The sequence below is a fragment of the Sus scrofa genome, chromosome 1 (assembly GCF_054392235.1).
Source record: "Sus scrofa isolate SSC_HxYL_T2T_F1_AM1 chromosome 1, Sscrofa_HxYL_maternal_Yorkshire_Landrace_v2.0, whole genome shotgun sequence".
Taxonomy (NCBI): domain Eukaryota; kingdom Metazoa; phylum Chordata; class Mammalia; order Artiodactyla; family Suidae; genus Sus; species Sus scrofa.
In genome coordinates this window covers 17137724-17164046 of record NC_139383.1, presented here as the reverse complement: position 1 = coordinate 17164046, position 26323 = coordinate 17137724, and the positions used below count along the sequence as shown (strand labels likewise).

The 26323-nt window shown below is 44.2% G+C and overlaps 1 protein-coding gene and 1 long non-coding RNA gene across 7 annotated transcripts in view; one reads left to right on the top strand and one right to left on the bottom strand.

Moving 5' to 3' along the window:
• The window catches only part of UST (uronyl 2-sulfotransferase), a 439470-nt gene that overhangs the window by 128401 nt on the left and 284746 nt on the right, over positions 1-26323 (top strand). For 2 of the 6 annotated variants that reach the window (XM_021086988.2, XM_021087004.2), the window contains exon 1: positions 13670-14286. The exons of 1 other annotated variant lie outside the window; for it this stretch is intronic. In XM_021086988.2, coding sequence (XP_020942647.1) covers positions 14031-14286 — 256 coding nt within the window. In that variant the 5' untranslated portion in view covers positions 13670-14030. Of the gene's footprint in view, positions 1-13669; positions 14287-14383; positions 14593-26323 lie in introns of those variants that run through there. 3 more of the 6 variants (XR_014844857.1, XR_014844856.1, XM_085024125.1) reach the window with 2 other exon arrangements.
• LOC146405946 (uncharacterized) lies at positions 6603-9469 on the bottom strand. The gene is made up of 2 exons (XR_014844922.1): positions 8300-9469; positions 6603-8061 (listed from the first exon to the last, which is right to left on the bottom strand). It is a non-coding gene; the product is annotated as an uncharacterized LOC146405946 (long non-coding RNA).

Here is a 26323-nt window from a genome sequence, read left to right as displayed (position 1 = left end):
TCATTCCTGTCACCGCACTAACTCTGATGTCTCCTTCCTTTAAAAGAAAGCAGGAATTGTCCTTGTGGTCCAGAGGATTAAGGATCCGGCATTGCCACAGTGGTGGCACAGGCTGCAACTGTGGCATGGGTTCGATCTCTGGTGCAGGAACTTTCATGTGCTGTGGGTGCAGCCAAAAAATAAATAAATAAATAAATAAAAGAAAAAAAGAAAAGAGAGAGTAAAGGTGACAGAGACAATGACAGAGATAGAGACAGATAGAGAGATACCAGGATGACAGAAAGATTTTCTAAACTCCTATAAACTTTCTTCTTCTTCTTCTTCTTTTTTTTTTTTTTGTCTTTTTGCCATTTTCTAGGGCCACTCCCACAGCATATGGAGGTTCCCAGGCTAGGGGTCTAATCGGAGCTGTAGCCGCCGTCCTATGCCAGAGCCACAGCAACACGGGATCCGAGCCATGTCTGCGACCTACGCCACAGCTCACGGCAACACTGGATCCTTAACCCACTGAGCAAGGCCAGGGATCGAACCTGTAACCTCATGGTTCCTAGTCAGATTTGTTAACCACTGAGCCACGACGGGAACTCCTAAACTATAAACTTTCTATCTGTTGCTCCACATCTCTGCTTCTTTTTGTAGCAAGCAGATCACCACAAAGGTGTTTCTGTAGACAATTCCAGCACACATACATGCACACACACACACACACACACACACACTCTTCAAATCAGACCGTTTCTCACCACCTCCACCGCTGTTATGCAGCTCCAAGCCACTATCATCTCTGGCCTGGATTACATCAATCAACCCCTACATTCAGTTCTTCAAAGAGAGCAAGATCGATGGTTTAAAATACCCAACCTGGTGAAAACCTCTCTGATTACTCTGATAACTTCCTACCACACCTACAATGAAACTGAAACCCTTTGCCACGGTCTCAAGGACTTCCATATGCTGGCATTTTTCTTTTTCTCCAATTTTATTTCTTGCCTCTTTCTACCTCATTCACTATGTTCTATAGCAGATTAGAATACATGCTATACCTAGAACAAGGGAATTCCTGCCTGAGGGACTCTGTACTTTCTGTTCCCTCTGCTTGGTGTACGAAGATTTTCATGCAGCTTTTCCCTTAGTTCTCATTTATTCAATTCTGCTCAAAGTTAACCTCCTCTAAAAGTCCTATCCAACCACTCTGTCTACACTAGCACTTCCTAGTTACTTTCTCACCTTTGTTTTCTTCTTAGCACATATCGCTACCTGGTCTTCATATCTGTTTAATCATTATCTCTTTTCATGTTTATTCTTTGTCTCCTCCACTAGAATACAAGTTCCATGAAGGCAAGGGCATTGTCTTTCTTGCTCTCTGCTCTACCCCAGGGCCTAGGACAGTGCACGGCACATAGTAAAAGCTGCATAAATATTTTGAATGAGTGTAAGTGTGAATCAGTGGATTAGCTCTTCTATCTTCTCAGGTTTTAGTCACAGTAATACTTCTGAAGTTGTCAAAGTCACCAGTTGGCTCCATGTTGCTCTCTGCCATTTCTGGAGCATGGGAATAGGTTACCGTACAGGCTCAGTTGGTAAAATAGAGACCCCAAAGTATGGGGGTTCTAGAGAGAAGTTAATTTCTTCTACATTGGGGTAGAGGCAGAAGTGGGTGATCCATAGCAGATGGGCAGCTCTGCTCCACATGAGCATTCAAGGATCCAGTTTCCCTTCCTGTTTCTCTGATATTCCTTAGAGTACTGTGCTCATGTACATGATTGAAGCAGGGTCATGTCCACGTCTCCATTCCCACTTATAGGGACCAGGAGCAGAGAGTCTCTGCTACGACCTCTAAGGAGCATTTGCCACAGTTGATCATTCTCTCCTTCTTGAAATGCTTTTGTTCCCTTGGCCTCAGTGACATGATACTCTTCTGGGTTCCCTCCTACTTCTCTGCTGACTCTTTCTCAGTCTCTTTTGCTGGCTTTAATTCTTCTCTTTGACCTTGAAATGTTGGGCGTCGCTAAGGCTGTGTCCTGTGCCGCCATCTCTTCTTTCTTTTTACATGCTTCTCTAGTTAACTGTATGCAGTCATATGATTTCATACACTATCTGGATAGAAGTAACTTCTGAATTCATGTTGTTAGCCTTGGACCTCTAGAGCCTGGAGCTCTAACATCATACATTTAACTGCCTGCTTAACTCAGTAGATCCTAACTCCCGGTTGGTTGTCCCACCTTCACTCCTCCCCTGCTCCAGCGCCAGTCTGCTGAACCACAGGAAATAATGATACCATCAGTCCAGTTGTTCTGGCCAAACCCCAGGTCTGATCCTTAGGTTTATTCTCCTTCACTTACCCACATCCAATCTGTTGGTCAGTCCTACACTCTCAGCCCCCAAATTTGATACCTTTTCTCTCTCTTCATCATTACCATCCCTTTCCTAGATTACTCATATCCTTTTTTTCACTCCTGACCCCCCAACAACCCAGTCCCACACAACAGCCTGAGTGATCTTACAAACGTGAATCAGATCATGTCACTCGCCCAGCCACTCCAGTGTTTCCCTTCTCCTGTAGAAGGAAAGCCAGATTCTTTGCTCTGGTCTACAAGGTCCTATGGAACTGGCACCATCTACCTCTCCCAGCTCACTTCCTGCCACTTGCCCTCCTACCACAGTGGTACCTACCAAGTTCATTTCCACTTTAGGGTTTTGTATGAGCTGTTCCCTATGCATGACATCCCTGAGCCCTGGATCTTCCCCAGGCAGCTGCTTCTCATCCTTTCAGTCACATCCCAAGTGCCAGCTGCTCAGAGAGAAGTCTTGTCCACACAGCCTTCAGTAGACCCTCCTTCCCAATCCATCACTCTCTGTCACATCACCCTGTCTTATGCCCGGTGCGACATGAATATTTGTATGTTGTGCACCCCCCCTCACCAGAAATATGAATTTCATGACAGTGGGCTCTGTGTGGGCCCCACTATAAACTCCAGGGCCATGTGAACACTGTGTTCTCAGGAAGGATTTGCTGAATGACTGCCTGAGTATGGCTCAAACTTTGGGGTGTCTCGAGCACCTCGGGAGTGTTTTAAAGACCATGAAAGCCTGAAGAAAAGTTTTTATTTCCAATGTCACTTGACGACTATCTGCACCACTTTGGTACTATAAAATCTGTCCTTCTCTCCTGACATGAGGATGAAAAATAATATTCTCATTTGGTAAATTGACCCATAAGTATTTAGGAGAGACCACAGTCTGTAGTGCAGAGATTTTTAATCTGGGTCCGTGGTCCCCTGGGGGGGGGGTCCACGAATGAGCTGAAATTATATGCAGAAATTACGTGCATTCTTCTGGAAGGTGACTTCATAGATCTGTCAGATTCTCAGAGGGGTTAATGGCCCCACTCAAGTTCCCTTTAGTGTAGAATAAGTATTTGAGATTCAGTCACAAGATCTATATTTGATTTCTGGTATTGATACTTACAAATAATATAATTTTGTACAGATTATGTAATTGATTTGTATTCTAGTTTCCTCATTTCTAAAAATAAGCTTTTGGGAGTTGCCTGGTGGCCTAGTGGTTAAGGACTTGGCATTGCCACTGCTGTGGCTTGGGTTACTGCTGTGGCTCAGGTTTGATCCCTGGCCCGGGAGCTTCTGCATACCACAGGCAAGGCCAAAAAAGAGTCCATCACCGAACACCTGATGGTCTGCTGCATCTCTCGGATAATGACGGTGAGGCTCAGATCACACGTAGGTTACTTACTCCGGATCACCTTCATCCCCACCGAGGTTCTAGACCAAGACCCATGTTTCTCCCCACTCCGAACTGCCTGTTCTGTAAAAAGAGTTTGCGCTATCATGCACTCTACAGTCCAGTTTTCCTGAGTAGGATAATTTCTTGGACCACTTTATTGCAAGTGCCATAGAAAAGCAGCTAGCTGGTGATGGTCTTCTCCTACAGGTAAATCTCATCCTGAACCAGACAAGAGCTGTGAGCTCAGGAGTGCAGACCTTATTATTCTTTATAGAAGTTAAGTAATTGACCTTAGGTCAGAAAGCTAGCAACTTGCAGAGCTGGAAAACCATACTTCAAACTAAGATTTTTAAAAATTTTATATTAAGATGACCTTGGGAATCTTTATTCAACTAAGATTTTTGACTAGAGAGTTGATTCCCCATCGTCATAGTTCATATTTTGGCTGTTCTTCAAAAAATTATTTGAAAGTACTTTGCAAAGCTTGAGCAATATTTCTCTCTGTGAGGGCAGAAAGGTATGTGACATGCCCATTGAACAAGGACTAATGACGCTGTTAAGAAGGAAGGAAAAATAATATCCCTTCTGCATCGATTTCGGCTCTTACACATTAACACCAGACAGGGACCTCTAAAATGAGGAAAGCACCAGTTTAACATTGTGAATTGATAAGGATCTTGGAAAGAAGGAATTAAGATTGGCTAGAGATTTAACTCTATAGGTGCATGGCTAAGTAAGAGGTAGGTGAAAATAACGCAAGGCAACTGACGAGTATTTGACTTAAAAATTTCCCCTTTCATTCTGTCTATACCAGTCCCTATGCCATTTTGTAAGAATAAGAGAGAAGACTGAGACAGTTTCCAACAGAGCCTTTAGGTGGTCGATAGTATCACATTGGCCAATCCCAGGAAATAGCTGTGCAGTGCAACTTTTGATTTTAAATACATTTGTCCTTAACTGTAAGTTAGAAGCTCTTTTTAAAAGTGTGTCATTGCATAAGAGTTTATGAGCATTAGTTCATTGGTAACTGAGTGTTTGGTTTTTATGGTCTACGTAACCAAATGTACGTCTAGGTCAGGCAGACTTTCTAGAGAATGTTCGGAAAAGGGGCAGGTGCTATAAGCCTCTGTTTTCAGTGCATTTCTGCCCCATATTCCATGAAAGGTCTATGATTACTTTCTTTCTTGCCCTCTTGCTCTTCTCTATCAAAACCTTAGTTTATTGACCAGATAGCTCATCCACTTTATTCAGCAGATTTGCCTTGAAATAATTTTAACCATATCTAAAAATCAAATAAGGCTTCAAAGGATGAAGGTACATTTCCTTCAAGGAACTGCCAACACCAAAGGAAATTTAAAAAGAAAAAGCCCAAAGGTGCATAATGAAGATGATATAGTTTGAATTATTTCTCTGAATTATTTTCCTTGTCTTCTAGCTTCTTTATTTTGTAGCTCTTTTGTCAGTATTGACAAAGAAAGCACTTCAGGTTTGTGGGGCCTGAGCAAGAGGACAGAGAACAGAAAAGGGGAGAGAGAGAAAGGCAAGTCATGAGAAACCTTGGTCTCTATTGTTCACTCTGGGGCCAAATTCTGTTCAAGGAAGTTTGAAAACACCTGAAAGTTTGAGGCTGCTATGGACTGAATGTTTGTGTTCCCCTGATTCATATGGGGAAGCCCTAATCCCCAGTGTGATGGTATTTTGTGCTGGAGCCTCTGGGAGATTATTAGGTCAATCTCATGAATGAGATTAGTGCCCTTATAAGGAGACTAAAGCCCCACCCCAACTCCTGCCACGTGAAGATACCATTGGGGGCGGGGGAGGAATCTGTTGGCACCTTAATCTTGGACTTCCCAGCCTCCAGAACTGGGAGAAATAAATGCTTGTCATTTAAGTGATGGAGTGTATGGTATTTTGCTATAGCAGCCTGCACTGCTAAGACAAAGACATTCCCAGAATGGTGGGGTTTCTTTGCACTTCCTTGGAACAGATGCAGGATATATGAAGCCTCTTGGAAAATCACTGGGTTAATATAGTGCCAACTAAACAGAGGCTAGAAGTGGCTGAGGAAGGATTTTAAGCAGAGACGGCCTGATGGTCCCTCAAAATCTGCCTTGGGAAAGCAGGACACCTTGAGATCCAAAAAAGTTCCTGGGGCCTCTCAAGGTAGGGGAGGGGACACGGAAGGTTCAGAGCTGGTGGTCACTTCATGTGGGCTAGGACTTTGCAGCGGAGGCTGCTGAGCAGATGGCCCAAAATTAGGAGCCACACCAGTGGGAAGCAGAGGTGCAGACAGTGTGACCAGCTGTAGACACCAGTGTCCATGAGCCACAGCCCCCGCACAGCTCCTTGTGAAGCACTACACTTCCCTGCCTGCAACCATCTTGGCCGGGAAGAGGCGACCTTGGCAGGGAGTTTGTACCTTGAATCTAACTGAATATTAACCCCAAATGCCTAAGTATAGAGAGTGTACCCTGAGAGAGATTGTTTCCAACCAGAAAAGGCTGAGCTGGCTCATCTCCTGCCATCCTTAACGCCTGCCACTTGGGGGAATAGTATCTGAGTAAGATGTGATCAGTTACAGGGAATCAAGTGTCATATTTTTATACTTTAAGTAACAATGGCATTGAGACTTAAACAGATATCCACAATTCGAATGTGGCCATACTCATTTGAATTAATAATTAAAAAAAAATCCCATTACTTTATTTTCATGCCCTTTAAGCAAGGCTGATGAGCTAGTCAAATCACTGATCCACCTAATTAAAGGCAAAAAAAAACTTGTGATAAATGGTTTTGAATTCATATTGGTACATGGAAAGCACCAGACATGTTTCATAATAAATCAGTAACACAGCATTACATGAAGTTCATCTGAAAAAGATTTATTCAACTAGTTATTGGAAATAATGTCTTTTAGAGGCCCCATTTAGTTTCCCAGGCTTTTCCAGGCTTTTCTTGCCCCCCGAAGACTCCTTGCTCTCCCTGGCTACCATCTGACTTCCTCCGCATGGATAACGTGCAACAGATACAGTCAATGTAAAAGCTGCACAGGGAGCTCAAACCATGATTTCAGAGTCACACCCCTCTTGGACCAAAAATAATCACCAATTCAGTCATCTACTTCATTCTTCTTATTTGCCTGTAAATAACTCTCAAGTCTAAAAATCACTTCTATACTCAAAGGACAAAGGTTTGCAAGACAATTTCAACAATAAAAGAAAATTTGTTTCTTTTGGAAATGAATTGAATATTGGGATTCTCTAAGGATTTGAAAGACTGCTATTTACAATGTGCAACAGTTTATCATTTAATTATACGCTGCCTTGCATTATTGTCAAATTTCTTCACTTATGACAATCCTATCTTCCTGAAAAGATAGCACATTCTTTGAAAGCTGAACAGCTGTTCTCACACTTTTCTGTTTTGCTTCATGGCAGTCAGCAAAGTGGTAGGCACATAATAGTGCTAAATGTGTATTTATTGAGTGATTGAAAAGAATATATTGATCTTAAACTATATTAATATAGATTGAGCCTGGTCAAGAATTTTTATAAGAAAAAGATAAGCAAAAAAATTGAATGCAGTTTAGAACTTCTTATGAGCATCGTGAAAAATAAATCAGCCAGACAATCCACTCTGAAGTTTGTGTAATAAGTTGTTCTGCCAAGATTTAAAAATATGGTCCAAACAGTGATCCGCACTGTTAAAGTGAAAGAATTCTTACTATTAGAGTAAGACATTCAATACCTGAACATATTAAGATTTTTTTTCATTAATTGTAAACAAAGTTAATTTTTTTAGGCTTTTTATGTAGACTAAACAAAGAATTTTAAAGAAAATTCAGTGTAAGAAGAAAATGGCTATTGTGGGACCTCCCTTTTCTCAGAGTTGGAAAGCATCACCAAATTCCAACAGTTAGGCTTGCTTGCCCTGTGCCGTGTCAGGACTAGGAAACAGTGCCTGCACCTAACACGACCATTTTGGATAAATGGTTTCTTTCTGCAAAAATCTAAGCCATGCCTGTCTTTTATGCCCTCCCTACATTAATGTTGTGTTCTCTGCAGCATCCATTTAATTAAAATAGATCAAGGATTTCTGCTGAACACTTGCCTAAGAGCTAAGAGGTCTGTGGGCCCTGGCTTGAAGGGGTGAAACCCTAAAGAACCTTCAGACGAAACTCCAGTTGGTTCCTGTGTATTGGGATCCTCCATTCTTAGCAGTGTTGCAGCTGCACAGATCTCCCCCTTCTTTCTCCAGGCAGGGTCGCCGTCGTCCCCCAAACATATCTCTGCATTCTTTCTTGCATTACACGAAGTTCATCTGAAAAAGAATCATTGAACTGGTTATTGGAAATAGTATCTTTAGAGGCCCCATGTAGTTTCCCCCTTTCCCAGGCTTTTCTTGCCCCCTGAAGACTCCATGCTCCCCCTTGGTGACATCTGACTTCCTCCCCATGGATAATGTGCCTGTTTCTGTTTTGTATATAGATTCATTTGTGTTATTTTTAAGATTCAGCATGTGATATCATATCATATATGCTTTTCTCTGTCTGACTTACTTCACTAGGTATAATATTCTCTAGGTCCATCCATTTTGCTGTAAATGGTATTATTTCATTCCTTTTTATAGCTAAGTAATGTTCCGTTGTATATATTTCACGTCTTCTTAAGCCAATTATCAGCTGATAGGACACTTGGGTTGTTTCCATGTCATGAGGCATTCTTAACTGCAGGGAACAGTTGAATTGCTGATTAGACCATGGGTCATGGAGGTGATGAGGGGTTCATTCATTCATTCCTTTATTCATTCTTTTTTCTTTCAATAAATGTATTTTTAACCTCAGTCATTTCTTTTGATGATCATTTGAATGTTACGATAGGATGCAGACCTGTTCTCCATTCCCCCCACCTCTCATCTTCAATTCCAGCCACAGAATAATGAGATTTGACACACTGAACTTCAGACCCTTCATATTAAAACTGCTGAGTGACCCCTACCTGTCAGACTATCCTAGGTGCTGGGGCAAGAACATTGAATGAATGAGACAAAAGTCATGGCTTTCATGATGCTTGTTTTTGAGTGAGGGGAGATACACAACAAATAAAAAATAATACCAGCATTTGAAATTACGGTACATTCTATGGAGAAAATGAAAGACATTGCAGGGAATAAAGAAGGCAGGCCATGTGTGCATTATGTGTGGTAGTCAGAAACGACTCCTTGGCTAAGGTAACATTGTACAGAAATTGGAAGAAAGTCAAAGGGCAAACCAACCATGGAGAGATCTGGGGAAAGAACTTTCTAGGCAAAGGCCCTGATAGAGGAGCAAGTTTTGTTTGATGAGCAACGATGAGGTAGGAAAGTGACAGATGAGGTCAGAGGGACAATGGGGCCAGGTTGCATAGGGCCTTGTAGGGACTTTGGCTTTGATTCTGAGAGTGTTGGGAGCTACTGGCAAGTTTTGTACAGAAGAGTACTGTTCTGGCTGCTGGGAACGGCATGGAATATAGAGTGAAAGGCTGGAAACATGAAGGAGGAATGGCAGGGGCTGCTAATTGCCACTTCCTTGTCACCTGTCCTTTCCTACTTCTGTAATAGAACCCTGACTTTTTGGTGATAGCAGTGTGCCCAACTGAAATCTCTACATACTAGCCCTCCTTTATGACTGGATATATAGTCCTGTGACTACATTCTGGCCGAAAAAAAAAAAAAAAGAAAAAAAAAAAAACCTATAAGGATGATTTGTAGTATTTTTGGAAGACTGCTTAGAAAGAGCTTACTCCTTTGGGAGGAAGTCTTTTTTCCTCTTTTGCTTCTTCCTGTTGCCAGCCTGGAACATAAACATAAGGGCTGGAGCTCCAGGGGCTATCTTGAATCGTAAGGTTACTTTTCAAATGAAACCACATGCTGAGGATGGTGAAACAGAAAGCTCCAGTGGGTCTCTGATATGAGCATGGAGATGCCGCACCAACTCTGCACTGCCTGTTTCTGGGCTTGTTTCACATAGAGAGAAATACACTTCTTTTTTGTTTAAGCCATTGTTGTCCTGGGTTTTTCAGTTGCACACAGCTAAACCTAAACTTAACTGATGAAGGAGGGTGTCGCAATAATCCAGGTGAGAGAAGATGGTGGCTTGGACCAGAGTGATAGCAAAAGAAGTCAGATGCTGGATATTTTTTTGAAAGTGAGCCTGTAGGATTTGCAGATGAGTCAGATCCAGGAGTGAGGGGAGGAGAAAAACTTAAGGAAGACTTCTGGGTTTTGCCCATGAGTGATTTGATAGGGCTGTCATTTCTAGAGATGTGGAAGCCTAGGGAGAGAGCATGCTTGGGTGTAGGGTTGGGGTTGGGTGGAATCTAGAGTTTAGGGCAGTGGCAGGCTGGCCCTGACAGAAGCAGAGAGGGACACGGTGAAGTAGAACGAAGGTTAGAGAGCGTAGACTTTGTCGAGAAAATGAGGGAGTGCCTGTCCTACTGCTTTTATTTTTACAATAAAGTAGGAGGCCAGGTCATCAGCTGAGACAGAAGGGATGCAAGTAGAGGATAGAGATGGGAGGAGAAGAGGGAGAGAAGTGTGAACTAGCGGTTTTAAAGAGTGGGGTTACTAGGCAGCAGCGAGTGAGCATCCATGGAGATGTGTGCTGATTTAAAGTGAAACGGTTAGCAATGCTAGGTATCCTCTGCAGTCCAGCGCAGGGGCACTGGTGCATTTAACTGGATTTTGCCAGGCAAGTAAGATAGATGGAAGGAACAAGGGAGTGGAGAGCTGTCTGCAAGACAGGGATCAGGACGATGGATCAGAAATGAAAACTGGGTAAGGAAGAAAGTAAACACATGAGATGGGTGATAGGTTAAAAAGTTGAGGGTTCTTGAAAATACTGAACATTGAACATGTGGGAGCTTGAAACCTAAGTGGAAGGATTGAAGGTGATGATGCCCAGAAGACACGATTGTTGAACCTGCTTGGTTCAGGTGAGAGAGATGAAAGTCACTAGTGAGAGAAGGGATAAGGAAGCTCAAACTATTAAATAAGGATATCAAATGGAGTATATTAAAAGACTAATAATAAATATGGCTCACAAATTCCTCTAATTAGTTGATTTATTAACTGGCTTTGAGTAAAGATATCAGAAGTAAAGTTTTGGTTTTTGGCCAAGGTGTGCAGCTGCTTGGTGTGGGAATCTCCGTTCCCAGGCCATAATGCTGAAAGAATGAGTCCTAACCACTAGACCACCGGGGAACTCCTCATCAGTATATGTACTTTAAATTGAAAGGGTTTTTTTTTTTTTTTCTTTTTTTCTGATGGAATGTTTATAGGATTTCAAAGAACAAAGTTTTACCTAAGATTTCGTGGGGTGAAAATACAAAGCACTTTGAACATTTCTCCATGTGGAACTAGTTTGTATCTTGGTATCTTTTCCTTCTGAGTCTTATTAGGTGGTTAGTCCATTAATACCATCTTTGAAAAACCGACTTGCTTTTTCTCCCTGTAAAATTCTTCATGTCACAGCTAAATCTAAGCCAAACCTTGCTGTCTTGTACTTTCCTCATGACTTTTTCACTTTTTTTCAAACTCTCATTCTCATTTTTATTTACCTTTTTTTTTTTTTTTTTTTTTTTTTCCTTTTTAAGGCCACACTGCAGCATATGGAAGTTCCCGGGCTAGGGGTCAAACTGGAGCTGGAGCTGCCGGCCTACGCCACAGCCATAGCAACGCCGGATCCTCAACCCACTGAGCGGGACCAGGGATCGAACCTGCAACCTCATGGTTCCTAGTCGGATTTGTTAACCACTGAGCCACAATGGGAACTCCTTTACTTACTTTTTAAAAGAGATTTTTTCCCTTTCTCCTGCTCCATCTCCCTGTTATAACCTCGCTCTTACTCAGATACCTTTCCTTAGGAGAAAAAATTCAGGGGTTTCCTAATGCATTCTGTGAGAGGAGTCTCGAGTTCCAGGTGGGCCTCATGAGCACAGAGGGTCTTGAACATTATCCAACATCTAATGACAAACATTGAGATGGTAGGGCCAGGCCTCAGGGCCAGGTCCAGTTTGTCAAAGGTGGTCAGACATTATGAAAATTGCTTTGCACCTCCCATCGCCTAGTCCCTCTTCATTAACTCAAAAATTATTCAATGGGAGCCTATTCTGGGCTACTCAGGATGCTGATTAAAGTAATTCACTTAAATGGGCAATGACTGATTGGCTTAATTCTCTCAGGGGCATTCACATTTCTAAAATGTGCATATTAATCCAAATAAATCTCTGATTCATGGAGTCCATGTGAAACAAACCATTAACACTCTATTTAGGATTTTCTGGGACGGAACAAAGGGCTTTCCCTTTTTGGGGGGCCCCAAAGCAGCCTTCCTGTTGGTGAGACAGTAGGCCAGGACAGCATCAAATTGGGAACCAGAGTGTGTGTGTGTGTGTGGACGTGTGTGACACTACCCGCTTCATCTACAACTGTCTCCGGCTTATGATCTCTGTGTCTTCTTCACCATTCAAATCAGGAAGCAGAGATACTCATGTATGCATGATGGCTAAACTGTCTTATTTTTCAATTGTAAACCCTTGATCTCGGGATCCTATTCCCTAATTTTTCATAGCAACTTCCTCAGATACCCAACTTGAAGGTTTTCAGGATAACAGTCTTAGACTCGTAGAGGTCCCTGGCTCCTGAGTCTTCCTTTAATCCGGTTGTCAGACTGTACAAAGTGAATAGGAATTGGGAGATAGAGAAGATGGAAACCCAATCTGTCCATTTCTGTTTCACCAGGAGGCCTGGGCTAAATGAGTTATATCCCATCCTCCAATCACCATGCAAATTATGAGGAAAAGCGCTCTGGCTGGAGATAGTATTGTTGGCTTGAGGGTCAAACCGATTTGAGTGTGGCTCTCCACCCAGCTCCTGCTGGCTGCATGACTTTGGCAAGTCACTTAAGCCTGCGGTAGCACAGCTTCTATATCTAGCAATAAATTACTCTCACTGCAGGTGGGCTGATGACGGCAGCCCTTTCGTGCATCACCCACCCCCGCCAGCAGACCTGTGATGCAGCTTTTCTGTCAGGAAGCTGCTCTTTCAGATCCAGAAGTTTCCCTTCGAAGGCAGGGAGGCAGCGATGAAATGAGTGTGTAAGGTCTCCCTCCCCTTCGGGTCTGTGAGAGGAAGGACTTCCTTGAGTCCGCTCTGAAACAGCCCCCCACCCCGCCTTGCACCTCTGGTCGCTGCGTGGATGAGCAGCTGTGGAGCGAGGCCGAGCGAGAAGCGAGCGTCTTCTGCTGTTTCTCTTCCAGGAGTTGGGACGATGAGCCGGGCCCTATGGGGCATGTTGCGTCTAATTTACACCACTTGCTCTTTTACCATCTTAGCAACGTCTTGGACCCCAGTACCTTTTTTTTTTTATCGGCCTTTAGTAAGCAGTTAAGGGATACAGAGGGCGAATCAAGTTTCTGAAATGGAAAAAGAAAAACCCCAAAACAAAACCCCGCAAACCCCAAACCACACAACAAAACAACCCCAACCATATCGTACTAAAAGAAGTCGTGCTTCTTCCTGCCGGTGACTGTTTACGAGAGGGAAGTCAGCGGGGCCCCCAAGAGGTCGCTGGTGGCGCAGGAACTGAGGCCAGATTGTGGAGAAAAGGGGAAGCAAAAAAACACCCTGAAACTTTCTTCCTTGTAGCGAATAATCGCCGCCCCCGCGCCCCCCTCCAGGCAGAGGCAGTAACGTGACACCCGACCGAACCTCGGAGACCCGAGCGGAGAGAGGGAGGGGAGAGGGAGGAGAGAGCCGCGGAGAGCCGGAGGGAGAAAGGGGAGGAGAAGGAGGAAAACCCCTGTCAAGGAGGTGGAGCGAGGGGGTGGTGTCCGCCTCCCGTTCCTCCCTGCCGTTTTTTAGAGGAGCCTGAACCGGGACAAAACACGCTGAGACCGACAGACACAAAGCCGGGGGGTCCACGCTGGCGCTGGAGGCGAGCCCCGGCGGCCGCGAGCGAGCCCGAGGCGCGGCGGGGCGCGGGGCGCGGGGGCGCTAGCGGGCGCGGGCCGGGCGCGGGCAGCGCCGCCGAGCCGGGGCCGGGCACCTCGGCCGCTCGGGCCGCGGCGGCGGGGACCATGCCGAGGAAAGTCTCCTGAGCCCGGCAACTTCGGCCCCTCCCCGCCCCCACCCGGGCTGCCCTCGGCGCGGCCCTGCCCATGTGCAGCCGGCCGGCCGGGCTCTCCTCCTCGCAGGCGGATGGGTGACCTTTTCCTGGCACGGGCAGGCTGTGCGAGGCGGCGGAGCAGGCGATGAAGAAGAAGCAGCAGCAGCAGCATCCCGGCGGCGGCGGCGCGGATCCCTGGCCCCATGGGGCCCCTCTGGGGGGCGCCCCGCCCGGCCTGGGCAGCTGGAAGCGCTGGGTCTCCCTGCTGCCTTTCCTGCGCTTCTCCCTCCGGGACTACGGTTTCTGCATGGCCACCCTGCTGGTCTTCTGCCTGGGCTCCCTCTTCTATCAGCTCGGCGGGGGACCCCCGCGCTTCCTGCTCGACCTGCGGCAGTATTTGGGTAAGGAGGGGAGGCGGGCGCGAGGGCGGCGCCGGCGGCGCGAAGTTGTGCGGGGGGGGGGGGGAGGGCAGTGGGGGCTCGCGGGGCACTTGGAGCTGCCTCTGCCGCCGCCTGCCCGGGGCTCCCCAGGTGGGACGCCCGCGAGCATTCGTGCGGCGGCCCCGAGCGCCTACTGCCTCCTGCGTGTCCGTCTGTCTGCGCCGAGGCTGGGGCGCCGCGGGCTTGACGTGCCGGGCAGGTACCCCGGGGCGGGGCGCTGCATACCTTCCCCCGCTTCCGCCACGGTCCGGGACGGAGTGCAGGCGTGTGAGTTTGTGGGTGTGTATGAGTGTGTGTATATTCAGGCCTGGCGGAGAGGGGTTAGGGACAGCTCTTCCCTGTCATTGTTTAGTGACCACAGCCCCATCCCGGCCAGCAGTCGGTCGGGTCGAGCGGGTGGGATTAGCTCCTCCCTACGGTCGGTTCTGCGAATTCTGCCCCACCTGATCCCCTGCCTGCTGGCCTAGCTGGCTTGTGCTTGGCCAGTCCCTGTCCGCCGTGCTCCCCGCAGAGAGTGAGACGCGGAGACCGGGGGACCGGGGTGTGGGTCGGCCTGGCCAGCAGTGTCTCCTGCTTCGGCCGAAAGATCCTCAGCGCTGTGTCTCAAGTCTAAACTTTTTGGGGGGTTGTGCTCGGTTTATTAGGAGCGAGGCCGCCTCTTTTTGGCAGAGGTAAGGAAGGGGTTGTGGGAAGAGAGAAAAGAGCGGCTCCGAGAAAGGGTGTGACCCGCAGCTCGGTGGTCCTGGCGCGGGGAGAGCGGTGCCAAGGCGCGGCGAGTGTCCTCCGCGTCCCCGGTGCGGTGCTGGCTCCCGCGCCCTGGCTAAGGGAGCCTGCACATCTCCCGAGTCTGTTGACGGAAGATTCTTGCGGGGGCGGGGAGAAGAGGCTGGGAGGGCTCCAGCTAACCGCAGATGGCCAAGGGGGATAAACCTGAGCCCTGGCAAACTTCTGGCATCTGCGTGACTGCAGCGAATGTGCAGAGGGAAGCCCCCGGAGCATTGGAACCTGAATGGGCCAAACGACTCGACTCCCGGGGCTGGAGGCTGCCACCCTCATCCCCAAAGTCCTTTGGTCGCAGAAGCGACAGGTCTAGGTAGCAGATCGTTTTCAAAGGAAGAAAACCACTTCAGCAAGGTGACAGGTGTGTTAGAGCATTTTGAAATTACACGCAGGTAAAATAATGCTCTTTTCCTTGTAGAGAAGCTCAGATTTTAAAAGTTACACATCTCTTTCAGTAGAAACTTTGGGGGGAACTACGATTTTGTAAGATGCTTGAGGGAAAATTAAAGGAGAAATTGCCCAAGTAGATTTCCAAAGCACAGTCCTTAGCATCTCACTTCTTTGAGGATTTAGGGTCATATGCACTTTTGTTGAGGAGTCAACTCTCTTCTTTCCGAGTTTTGAATTTGGAAGTCTCCCGTACCTGCTGGTGCCACACAGTCACTGTAACCACTGCAAACAATCACCATTAACTGCACAGAGAGAGAAGTGATTTGGAAGCTCAGGAGTCTTTCTCCATAAATTCTGATAATTTTTTGTTGAGGTTCTTTTTAAGCAAACAATGGAGGCCAGTGCTGTAGGGAAAGCCCTGGGGATGGGATGGGGAAGGCAGGGGTCTGTGGTGTCCTCCAGAGCACTTGGCTTTGGGCGGCGCACTGGGACTACATGGACCTCGGCTTTTTCATGGGTAAAATTGGTGGCTGGACTAGATTGTCTCCAGTAGAACCTCCACCCAGCTCTTCACAAGTTGTGGTTCTGATCTCCTTGGGGCTGGGAAATCCGGGAGGAGGAAGGCACGAAGGCACGTGGTGAGGATAAAATCAAGAAACCTCAACACCTTCCAGGTTCACTTTTGAAAATTCAGCCCCATACACGAGGTATCCAGAATTTAGTGCTCTTGTTATGTATTTCAAAAAAATGAGGCCTGATAAATTTAGGGGCTCAGTTGGTAGAAGAGTGAGTTCAGAGCCGTCACTCAGGGAACTAGGAAGAACTGAAGGATTGAACATTGTTCCTATTACTAACTCGTCATTAAGTTTCTGACTGATGTGACAAATTAAAAAATGACATCATTGTGAACTGAAAATAGGATACCGTTGGCTAAATTCGTTCCCTGTTGTTTTGCTGCATAAACATAATGATTTTCAGGAAAAGTGGGCTTGTGGTCTTTAAGAGGGTCTAAAATACACCCTTAATAATATAAGGCCACGGTATCCGCAGAATTACTTTCCCCTTGTTTCCTCCATTCTATTATTTTAGTGTCTGTGAAAACAAAATTTGTGGTTAGTAACACATCCTCTCAATTTTCCTAGGTAGCCAATTTTGGAGGCAAGTATTTTTCTTAAATTAAGTTCAGATAAAGTCAACATTTTCCATATCAAAATAATATTTATAGCAATATTTGTCTTGAATGGATATAATTTTTAGTATACTTGTGTAATACATCTGATCCATAGTAGCAACTAAATACATATTTGTTGAAGTAATGACTGCACCTCTTGTATCAGATAGGTAGCGTGATATTTAACATGTTGAAAGAAATAGGCTCCTTTACCAGAAAAGCTAACATTGTGTATGTGCCAGTCAGTGCAGTCCAGGATGAAATTGTCTTAGCACAGCAATGTGGGTGCAGCTATTATTCCCACTTTGATATGGCAGGAGTAGGGGCAAAGAATTTCCCTGACTTGCTGAAGGACACATAGTGAGTAAGGCTAGACTTGAATCCACCACATCTGGCCGAATCAAGTGCCTGTTACATTAGCACTCCCATCAGTTTAAGAGAAAATGGAAATAGAGCCATGATGTGAGTGGGAATCTAAAGAGTTGACTGGCAAAAAGTGGTAATTTTTATTTCCATAATTTCACTTCCCTTTTCTTGATAATCTCCATAATTTCACTCTGTGTATCTTGAGGGGCCAGTAGAGAACGGAAATAATTCAAGCAGCTGGCTGGCTCCCAACTCTGCCTTCCTGTAGTCATCTCCCCAGCGCTGCCTCCGTGAACTAGGGAGCTCACCTCTCCCAGAGCAACGCAACTGGGATTGGAATCTTAAACTCCTAATTTCTTTCTCTCTTTCTTTAGCAGTTCTCTGTCTAGGCCCAAGGTTCTTAATATGTGGTCCATGGACCTACAGCACCAGCCTCACCTGGACACTTGTTGCAAATGCATCTGATCCATAGCAGCAACTAAATACATATTCTCGGGTCTCATCCCAGACCTACTCAATGAAAGAGCCTGGGGATGGGGCCCAGCAGTCCGTTTCAGCAAGTCTTCCAGGTGATTCTGATGCTGGCTTCACTTCTAGAACATTGTTCTGGAGTCAGATATGGCTTTCATGAAGTTGCCCGGGTATTTGAAGGGGGGGTGGTGAGGGAGAGAGAGGTTTATAAAGTGTTTTATTTATTTATTTATTTATTTTTGGCTGCCTCCATGGCATCTGGAAGTTCCTGGGCCAGGGATCAAACCCGTGTCACAGCAGCAACCCGAACAACTGCATCCTTAACCCACTGTGCCACAGGAGAATTCCTGTAAAGTATTTTTAAAGTAATGGACGTGGTTTCATTATTTACACTTCAACTTTTAAAAATGTACTTGCTTTGCTACTTAAGCCTCATTGTTTCAAGGGAAGGACCAGCCAACAGCTGCTGCCCCAGCTGGCTTTTGACTTTCTGAGTTTCGGAGATGCACGGGATGAGGTGAAGGGGGGCAACCAGAAAGCACAGTGTGGGGGAAAAAAAAGGGAAAGGAGTCAGTAGGGATGCTTACTCTTCTCATGGGAACTAGGGTCCGATAGCCTCTTCTTTCTAGTCACTTTGGGCAAGGGCCCAGTGTTCTTTTGAAAGATGTTTTCTGCTGCAACAAATTTTTAAAAAAAGGAGAGTAAGGGGGAGGAAAGTTATGTGGGGATTTAACTGTTGTCTTGATTTTTTTCCTCCTTGTAATGAGTGGAGGGCAGAGAGCACAAACGTGCAGCGGGGTAGATAGACGAATGGAGCAAATTGCCGTACTTGGAGACCGAGTCTTTCCAGTTCAGTGAAATTATTTCATTTATTTTGAAGTGGCATTCAGACTTTGATTTGCTATGGAAAACCAACCAAAATCAAATAAAATCTCCCCCAGAAATTAGATTATGATGCAGCCTCTGCCAGTAGCCTCATTACTTATGAGCTGTGGAAATATCAAAAACTTGGAATAACACTCATTACACTGATGTAAACTGAGTAAGCCAGATGGCTTACTACTGATCCTACACACCCAGCAAACTCTAATGATTTATCATCAAGCCTCGGATATGTGATTTAGCCTTTAGGGGAGCTGAATGTGTTGGATCGATCTCAAGTTGATAGGCTTTCCTTTCCATTTTTAACTTACGCCGTTTTAAATGAAGATAGATTACTTTTGTTTTCAGAATTACCAATCTTGAGCATGGCAATTTTGAGTCAAAAATGAGATAAAAAGATGTAACTTTATTGAATTTGAAATGCTCTTAGTTTAAATGAATTTAAAGGAAAATGTGAACATAGAGGTCCAGATTTGTTACAAAATAGTTTCTCTAGAACCTTAAAAGTCAAATTAATTTTCCTGCATGTCACATATGATTTAAATGTAGTACTCCAGGCCCCAGACAGCAATCTAGGAAATGAATGCATAAAATACGATGTTACCAATAGAAGTTGTCGACATAAAAAGAAAATAACATTCTTGTTCATTGCTGCACATTGATCTTATAGGGTTGGTTGGGGACACAGTAGCACTGAATTAGAGGAAGGCAGAAAGTGGAATTCAGACTGTTCTGTAAACTCGCAGCATGAATAGTGAGAAGCATTCTGTCTTGTAAACTATTTTTAATGTGGACTCATCTTAGTATGGATTGTTTTAAAATACAGATAAATATGTATTATCTGGATACTGTCTTTCTTCAAATTCCCTGTCATCAATCCAGATTTAAAACACTGGTTGGTTATGGTATTTGAGAAACTAGCATGAAAGTCCTCAAGTTTTTTGAGTCCCCAAAGAAATAGTATCTTTTGCTTCCCCAGAGGGAAGCTGTGGAAGCAGAAACTGTAGCTTGCCCTGCAGCTGTACTGAAGGGGATCAGTGATGGAGAGCAAAAAGGCGTCACATGTGACAAACTGTAGCTGTTGGAATTATTAGAAGTTGTCACTTGCTTTTTTTTGGGGGGGGGGCGAGGCGAAAGAAGTAAGACTTGACCCCAGATAAATTTTGTCTTACCTATGTTTATTTTTATTGTAGAAACTCAGCTTTAAGCAACCGTGATATATATAAACTTTTACTTATCAGAAATGGCGGCAGAAACACTAGCATCTCACCAAAAATTCTTAGTTGGAAAAGTCAAAAGAAAGTAGCAATTCTCATGCAAAAAATTCCAAATGAAGCGCATTTCAGAATATGCCATTAATTTTTTAAACAGCTGTATTGAGATATAATTCACAAACCGTACAATTCACCCACTTAAAGTTTTTGTTTTATTTATTTATTTATTTTGCTTTTTAGGGCTGCACCTGTGGCATATGGAAGTTCCCAGGCTAGGGGTTGGGAGTTGGAGCTGCAGCTGCTGGCCTACACCACATCCAAAGCAGTACCAGATCCGAGCTGCGCCTGAGACCTACACCTCAGCTCATGGTAACATTGGATCCTTAACCCACTGAACGAGGCCAGGGATCGAACCCACATCCTCATGGATACTCTGTCAGATTTGTAACCCACTGAACCACAGTAGGAACTCATAAAGTTGTTAATAGTTTAATTGCTTTTACTAGTTTTTAGTATACTCCTAGATAAGTGAAACCATTGCTGTAGTTATTTCTAGAACATTTTCATCACCAAAAAGGGAAACCTAATTCCCCTCAGCTATCAGCTCACTCTTCCTCCATGTTCCCAGCCCTAGGAATTAATTTTTATTCGTTCTGTATAGATTTGCCTTTTCTGGATTTTTCATAGATATGGAATCATATCATATGAAGTCCTCTATGACTGGCTTCTTTTACTTAGCATATTGTTTTCAGGGTTCATATTGTGGCATGGATCAGTACTTCATTCGTTTTTATGGCTAATATTCTATTGTATGGATATACCACATTTTGTTTATCCATTTATCCATTTCTCAACATTTCAGATTTTTCTATCTTTTGGCTGTTGTGCATAGTGCTGCTGTGAACTTTTGTATATAAGTCTTTGTGTGAACACCTGTTTTCTCTTCTTTGAGATATATACCTAGGAGTGAATTGCTAGGCCATATGACAATTCTGTGTTTAATCTATTGAGGAACTGCCACCCTGTTTTTTGCAGTGGCTGCACCATTGTACATCCCCACCAGCAATGTATGAGTTCCAGTTTCTCTACAACCTTACCCGCAATTGTTACTTTCCATTATTTTGATCGTGGGCATCTTAATGGGTGTGGAGTGGTATCTTATTGTGTCTTTTTTTCTTTTTAGCATTTTCCTGTGATCAGTGATTTGGAACATCTTTTTCTGTGCTTGTTGGCCATTTGTGTATCTTCTTTGGAAAACTCTTTATTCACACCCTTTGCCCATTTTTGCATTGAGTTGCCGTTTTCATTTTGAGTTTTAAGTATAGTGTCTGGGTATAGAGTGAAACCTAAATAAATTCCTAGCAACTGATTGAACACAAAGACTTCTTTAGAAGAATCTTGGGGTTCTTATTTTACAGTTATGGATGACTTTGAGTAGTAAACACTTTGTATTTAGCTATAATGTATGAACATTCATAAATAGCTAGTCCTTATCTATTTTATAGATGTTACAAAGATTATTGTGACTTATATATGGAATATGAATGTAGCCAGTCTTGAACAGCAGATTATAGTACAGTGGATATGAGTATTCTGTCTTTGTATTTGTCCATTAGAATGGAGCTGATGAGCTCAGCAGGGGTAAACATTTGGGTATGTTGTGTTTCTTATACAAGGTACTATGAGGCTACCAAAGAAATCCTGAGCATTCTTATAACACCGTAGTTCATATGCAGTTCATTTTTATTCACATCGTGGTTATAGTACACAGGACAAATACCTAGGAACAATATTTCCTGTGTATATTTCTCTTTGGTAAAGCAAGTTAGGAATTTTAGAAAGAAATACTCTTTTTCCAAAAGTGTTAGAAATTTTTTAGTAGGTTTTCAAAATATGTGCAATTAAAATAGGGAGCTTTAAAATAGGTACAGTCAATTCCACACTGCCTGGTAGAGCCTCAATTTGAATAATTTTTAAGACTCTCCTATTAAAAATTACTAGGGAGGCGTTCCTACTGTTGCACAGCGGGTTAAGGATCCGGCATTGTCTCTGTGGTGCCTTGGGTTCAATCCCCAGCCTGGCACAGTGAGTTAAGGATCCTATGCTGCAACTGCAAGTTGGATTATATCCCTGGCCTGGGAACTTCCATATGCCATGGGTGTGGCCATTAAAAAAAAAGTTACTGGGGAGCCAGATAGCAGTTTAGTGTTGAGGGTGTGATGTACCTCTTGGTCTGTTTCAGGTATTAGAGCAGGTGTCTGTCATTTCCCACAGGTAGCCACTGGCTCATTTTTCTTGTCTCACTACCTGCCTCTACTTCCTCCTTTTTTTTTTTAGATGATTTTTTAAATTTTTTCCATTATAGTTGATTTATAGTGTTCTCTAAATTTTTACTGTACAGGAGAGTGACCCAGCCATACACACACACACACATACATACATATTTAGTCTTTTTCCCACATTATCCTCCATCATGTTCCATCATGATATGTGACTGGATATAGTTCTCTGTGCTTCACAGCAGGATCTCATTGCTTATCTACTCCAAATGCAATGGTTTGCATCTGTTAACCCCAGCTTCCCAGTCCATCCCCCCCGCCCCCGGAAGATTATTAAGATTATAACTACAAGTCTCTTCTCCAAGTTCATGAGTTTCTTTTCTGTGGAAAGCTTCATTTGTGCCGTGTATTAGATTCCAGATGTAGGTGATACCATATGGTATTTGTCTTTCTCCTTCTGATTTACTTAACTTAGTATGAGAGTCTCTAGTTCCACCCATGTTGCTGCAAATGGCATTAGTGTTATTATTTTTAATGGCTGAGTAGTACTCCATTGTGTATATATACCACATCTTCTTAATACATTCAACCGTCAGTGGACATTTAGATTGTTTCCATGTCTTGGCTATTGTGAGTAGTGCTGCAGTGAACATATGGGTGCATGTATCTTTTTCAAGGAAAGTTTTCTCCAGATATATGCCCAAGAGTGGTACTTTAGTTTTCTAAGAATACCTCCATAATGTTTTCCATAGTGGTTGTACCAATTTATATTCCCACCAACAGTGTATGAGGGTTCCATTTTCTCCCCATCCTCTCCAGCATTTGCTGTTGCCTCTTTGCTGATGGTTTAGGAAGGTCAGATTCCAGTGATGATCTCTGAACTCCTGTAGTGTTTATTTCATGATCACTTTTGAAGTTTTGACATTCTACCTTGTATTGTGATAATTTGTGGGCAAGCTCCTTGAAAGGAGGAAGCTTATTCAATACTTTCTATCTCAATCCTGACACCTCTCCTGGGTGTTCTGCACAAACCCTTAGGAAGTATCTATTGATGCAGTATATTTGCCAAGCTGACTGTTCTTTACTCGTGTTCCATATTCTGTTTTATTTTGTCCTTATTTTAAGGAGAGAATGTAGAGGAAAGACCCAACCCAGGTGATGTCTATAACCCATCTCTCTCTTGCAATCAAAGATATTAAAACCACTGTGACATACAGTTCTATGAACATTTCCTTCTCTGCACAGGGATAATTGTGCACCTCTTACCTGTGGGGATTTGGAATTATGTTATAGAGCTTTCCCCGTAATTAAGAATACCTGAGGTCGGGAGTTCCTGTTGTGGCTCAGCAGTAATGAACCTGACTAGTATCCATGAAGATGAGGGTTTGATCCTTGGCCTTGTTCAGTGGGTTAAGGATCCTGCATTTGACTGTAGGTCGCAGATGTGGCTTAGATTGTCGTTGCTGTGGCTGTGGCATATGCTGGTAGCTGTAGCTCCAATTCGACACCAAGTCTGTAACTTCCATATGCTGCAAGTGCGGTCCTAAAAAAAGCGAACAACAAAAACAAACCCTGAGGTCAATCTACCGATTTGGCTGTATGTTAGAATGTAAACTTCTTATTTCTTATCGCTTTGCTGAACCCTGAACCCATTGTTTTGGGAGTTTATGGAATAGCAGTTTATTTCTTGCTCTAGGTCAGTATCTTCCTTAGTTAGCAATTTGTGTTAAATAAGCTAGTCCATTTCAAGCATGACTTTGAGTCTTTAAGGAGATGAGACCATAAGATGATGTGGCTTTTAAGATAGTGATTGAATTTTAACCTCTAATGGCGAAGTGATAGATCATAAGATTAAGGTTCAATGCACAAACCCATTGACTCCTCCCCGCCCCACCCCCAATTTTTTTTTAAGGCCATATCTGCAGCACGTGGAAGTTCCTGGGTTTGGGGTTGAATCAGAGCTGCAGCTGCCAGCCTATGCCGCAACTCATAGCAATGCCGGATCCTTAACCCAGTGAGTGAGGCCAGGGATCACCCACTGACCCTTGTTTAATGAAAGATACAGAAATAACCTTAGGTCGTGGCCTGGATTAAGTAATTCTTAGTTCATTCGTTAATGGGTTATTTAAATAACCACTTACATTTAACTATACTGTCATTTCTGGAAATACCATTGATTTTTTTTTTCTAGGTCAGCGATATGACTTTCATAGTCTTGATGAAAATAAAAGTGAAAGTATTCTGAAATGTATAAACACCTTTGTTCAGTCATTCAGCAGAGAGTCACTGAAGGTTTCTGGGAGCCAGAAGCCTCAGATACTAGGAGGAGGACAGGCTTTACAGCAGAGCTCTGGGTGTGGATGGGAGAGCTGGGGCAGTTCTCTTCACTTCTCTGACCCTCAGGTGCTGTGAGCTAGATGATGGCATTAATAATTGCTATTCGGTAAAGTACTTATCTAGCTCTTGGCCTGGCATTTGAATTCAACAAATGCCAATCTTCTCACCTTCTTCTTTGCTCCTCTCAGATCCCCTTTTCTTCTGGCATGTGCACGTGCAGACACATTGGTACAAACACATACTCATGGAGTGTGCACATTCACTCATGGCTTGGTTTCCATCTGAAAGAAATAAGAAATAACCAGTATTTTTGTGGCTTATCTGGCCACCATCACCCTTAGACTGGCAAGGTCTCTTCAGTGGCTGACAAGCTCCCATCGTTTGCCCCATTAATTATCTACACACGAACCTTTCTGCTTCTTATCCTCTCTTTTGTTTCCTGCAAACAGTCTTTCAAACACACTTTCTATTTTTTTTTCTTTGCTTTTTTAGGGCCGCACTCATGGCCTTTGGAGGTTCCCAGGCTAAGGGTAGAATCAGAGCCACAGCCACCAGCCTATACCACAGCCACAGCAACATCAGATCCGAGCCGTGTCTTCAACCTACACCACAGCTCACAGCAATGTCAGATCCTTAACCCACTGAGCAAGGCCAGGGATCGAACCTGTGTCCTCATGGTTGCTAGTCAGATTCATTTCCACTGAGCTACAACGGGAACTCCTAAAACAAACTTTCTTTGTATATCTTATTTTGCTCTGTTTTGAATTTATCCACATGTCTCCCCCTCTTTCATAGAAACAGTTGTACAGAGGAAGTATGGCGCGGCTCACTCTCTGCAGCCGTCAGCTCTTCTAGGACTGGACCAGTGATTCACATAAATCAGACACTTTCAAATGACCATAGTACCAGTCACACCCTGGTACAGCTGCTAGAGCTCCTTCCACTTGTGATGGGACTACCGTGCCCTGTGATCTGGCCACTGTCTTTTCTCTGGGTCTCATTTCCCTTCCATGGGAAGTCAGGGCAAGAGAAGTGAACCAAAGTGGCAGATGGTGTCTTTGTCAAAAGGCTGGTGAACTGGCTTCTGTTTTCCATTTCTGCTTCTTTGTGTTGCCTTGACCTGCTCAGCCTCTGATGGGTGTTGGGGCAGGTCAGAGCCACAGGGCCATTACTATCTGGTGTGGCTGGTCACCCAGTTCCTTGAGAAGGAAATTTACCTTATTTAATATAAAGTTAAAGTTTGTCTAGGGAAACTCTGACCTTGCAACTCCAGCACAGAACTTCCTGCTTTGACATGTAGGCTGTTTGACACAGATGCCTTCTCACAGGAGAAGCAGAACTGTGAGGCAAAGCTGTGCAGGTTGGTGGAAGGGGCAGTGGACCTGAATCTGGACGGAGTCCTCAAATGGTTCAGTGGTCAGTGCTGTTAAGTCACGTGAGGCCCCTAAGTTTAAGTTTCTTTACCTCCAAAATGAAGACATTTGATTGGGTCCATGATTCTCAGTTGTCTGCTTCCCTAGGACCCCATCAGTAGCCGTGTTTCCATGTGGTCGTGATGGTCTGTGCGGGAATATGTCCCAGGGGCCAGAAGAGGGAGAATGAGGGTGGCTCTGGGGTTCTTTAAAGAAGCTCTCTGGGGGATTTTTATATCTAGCCCAGGGATGAGTGCCCTCTTCTCTCTTAGAATCACTGAATTCAGTGCTTCCTAAGGTCCCATCTATGCTTAAAATCATGTGTTGAAAGAGATAAGCTATTTAACTGTAGCAACGGAAAATGTAAGGTAATGCCTTTGGAGCCAAATGTTTATTAAAAGATTGCAATAGTCAAGTGACTAAGGCGAGTAGACTGTGTAAAAACATTTCAGGCCATCATTTTCAAAATCTTAATCATTGGTTTGGTTTGATTTGGTCTTAATTAAAACTAGCTGCCCTTTCCCCCACCATCACCAGTTTGGCCCAGCCTGTCTGGACAGTAAGGAGAGGCCCTTGCTCCAGAAATTGTGGGAAGCTGAGTGTCCCTAGGAAGGCGAAGAGAGAGGAAGCAGAGTAAGTCCTGGCTTTCTAGAATTCAGAGACTCACAGTGTGGTGTGTTCAGGAGAAAGAAGACG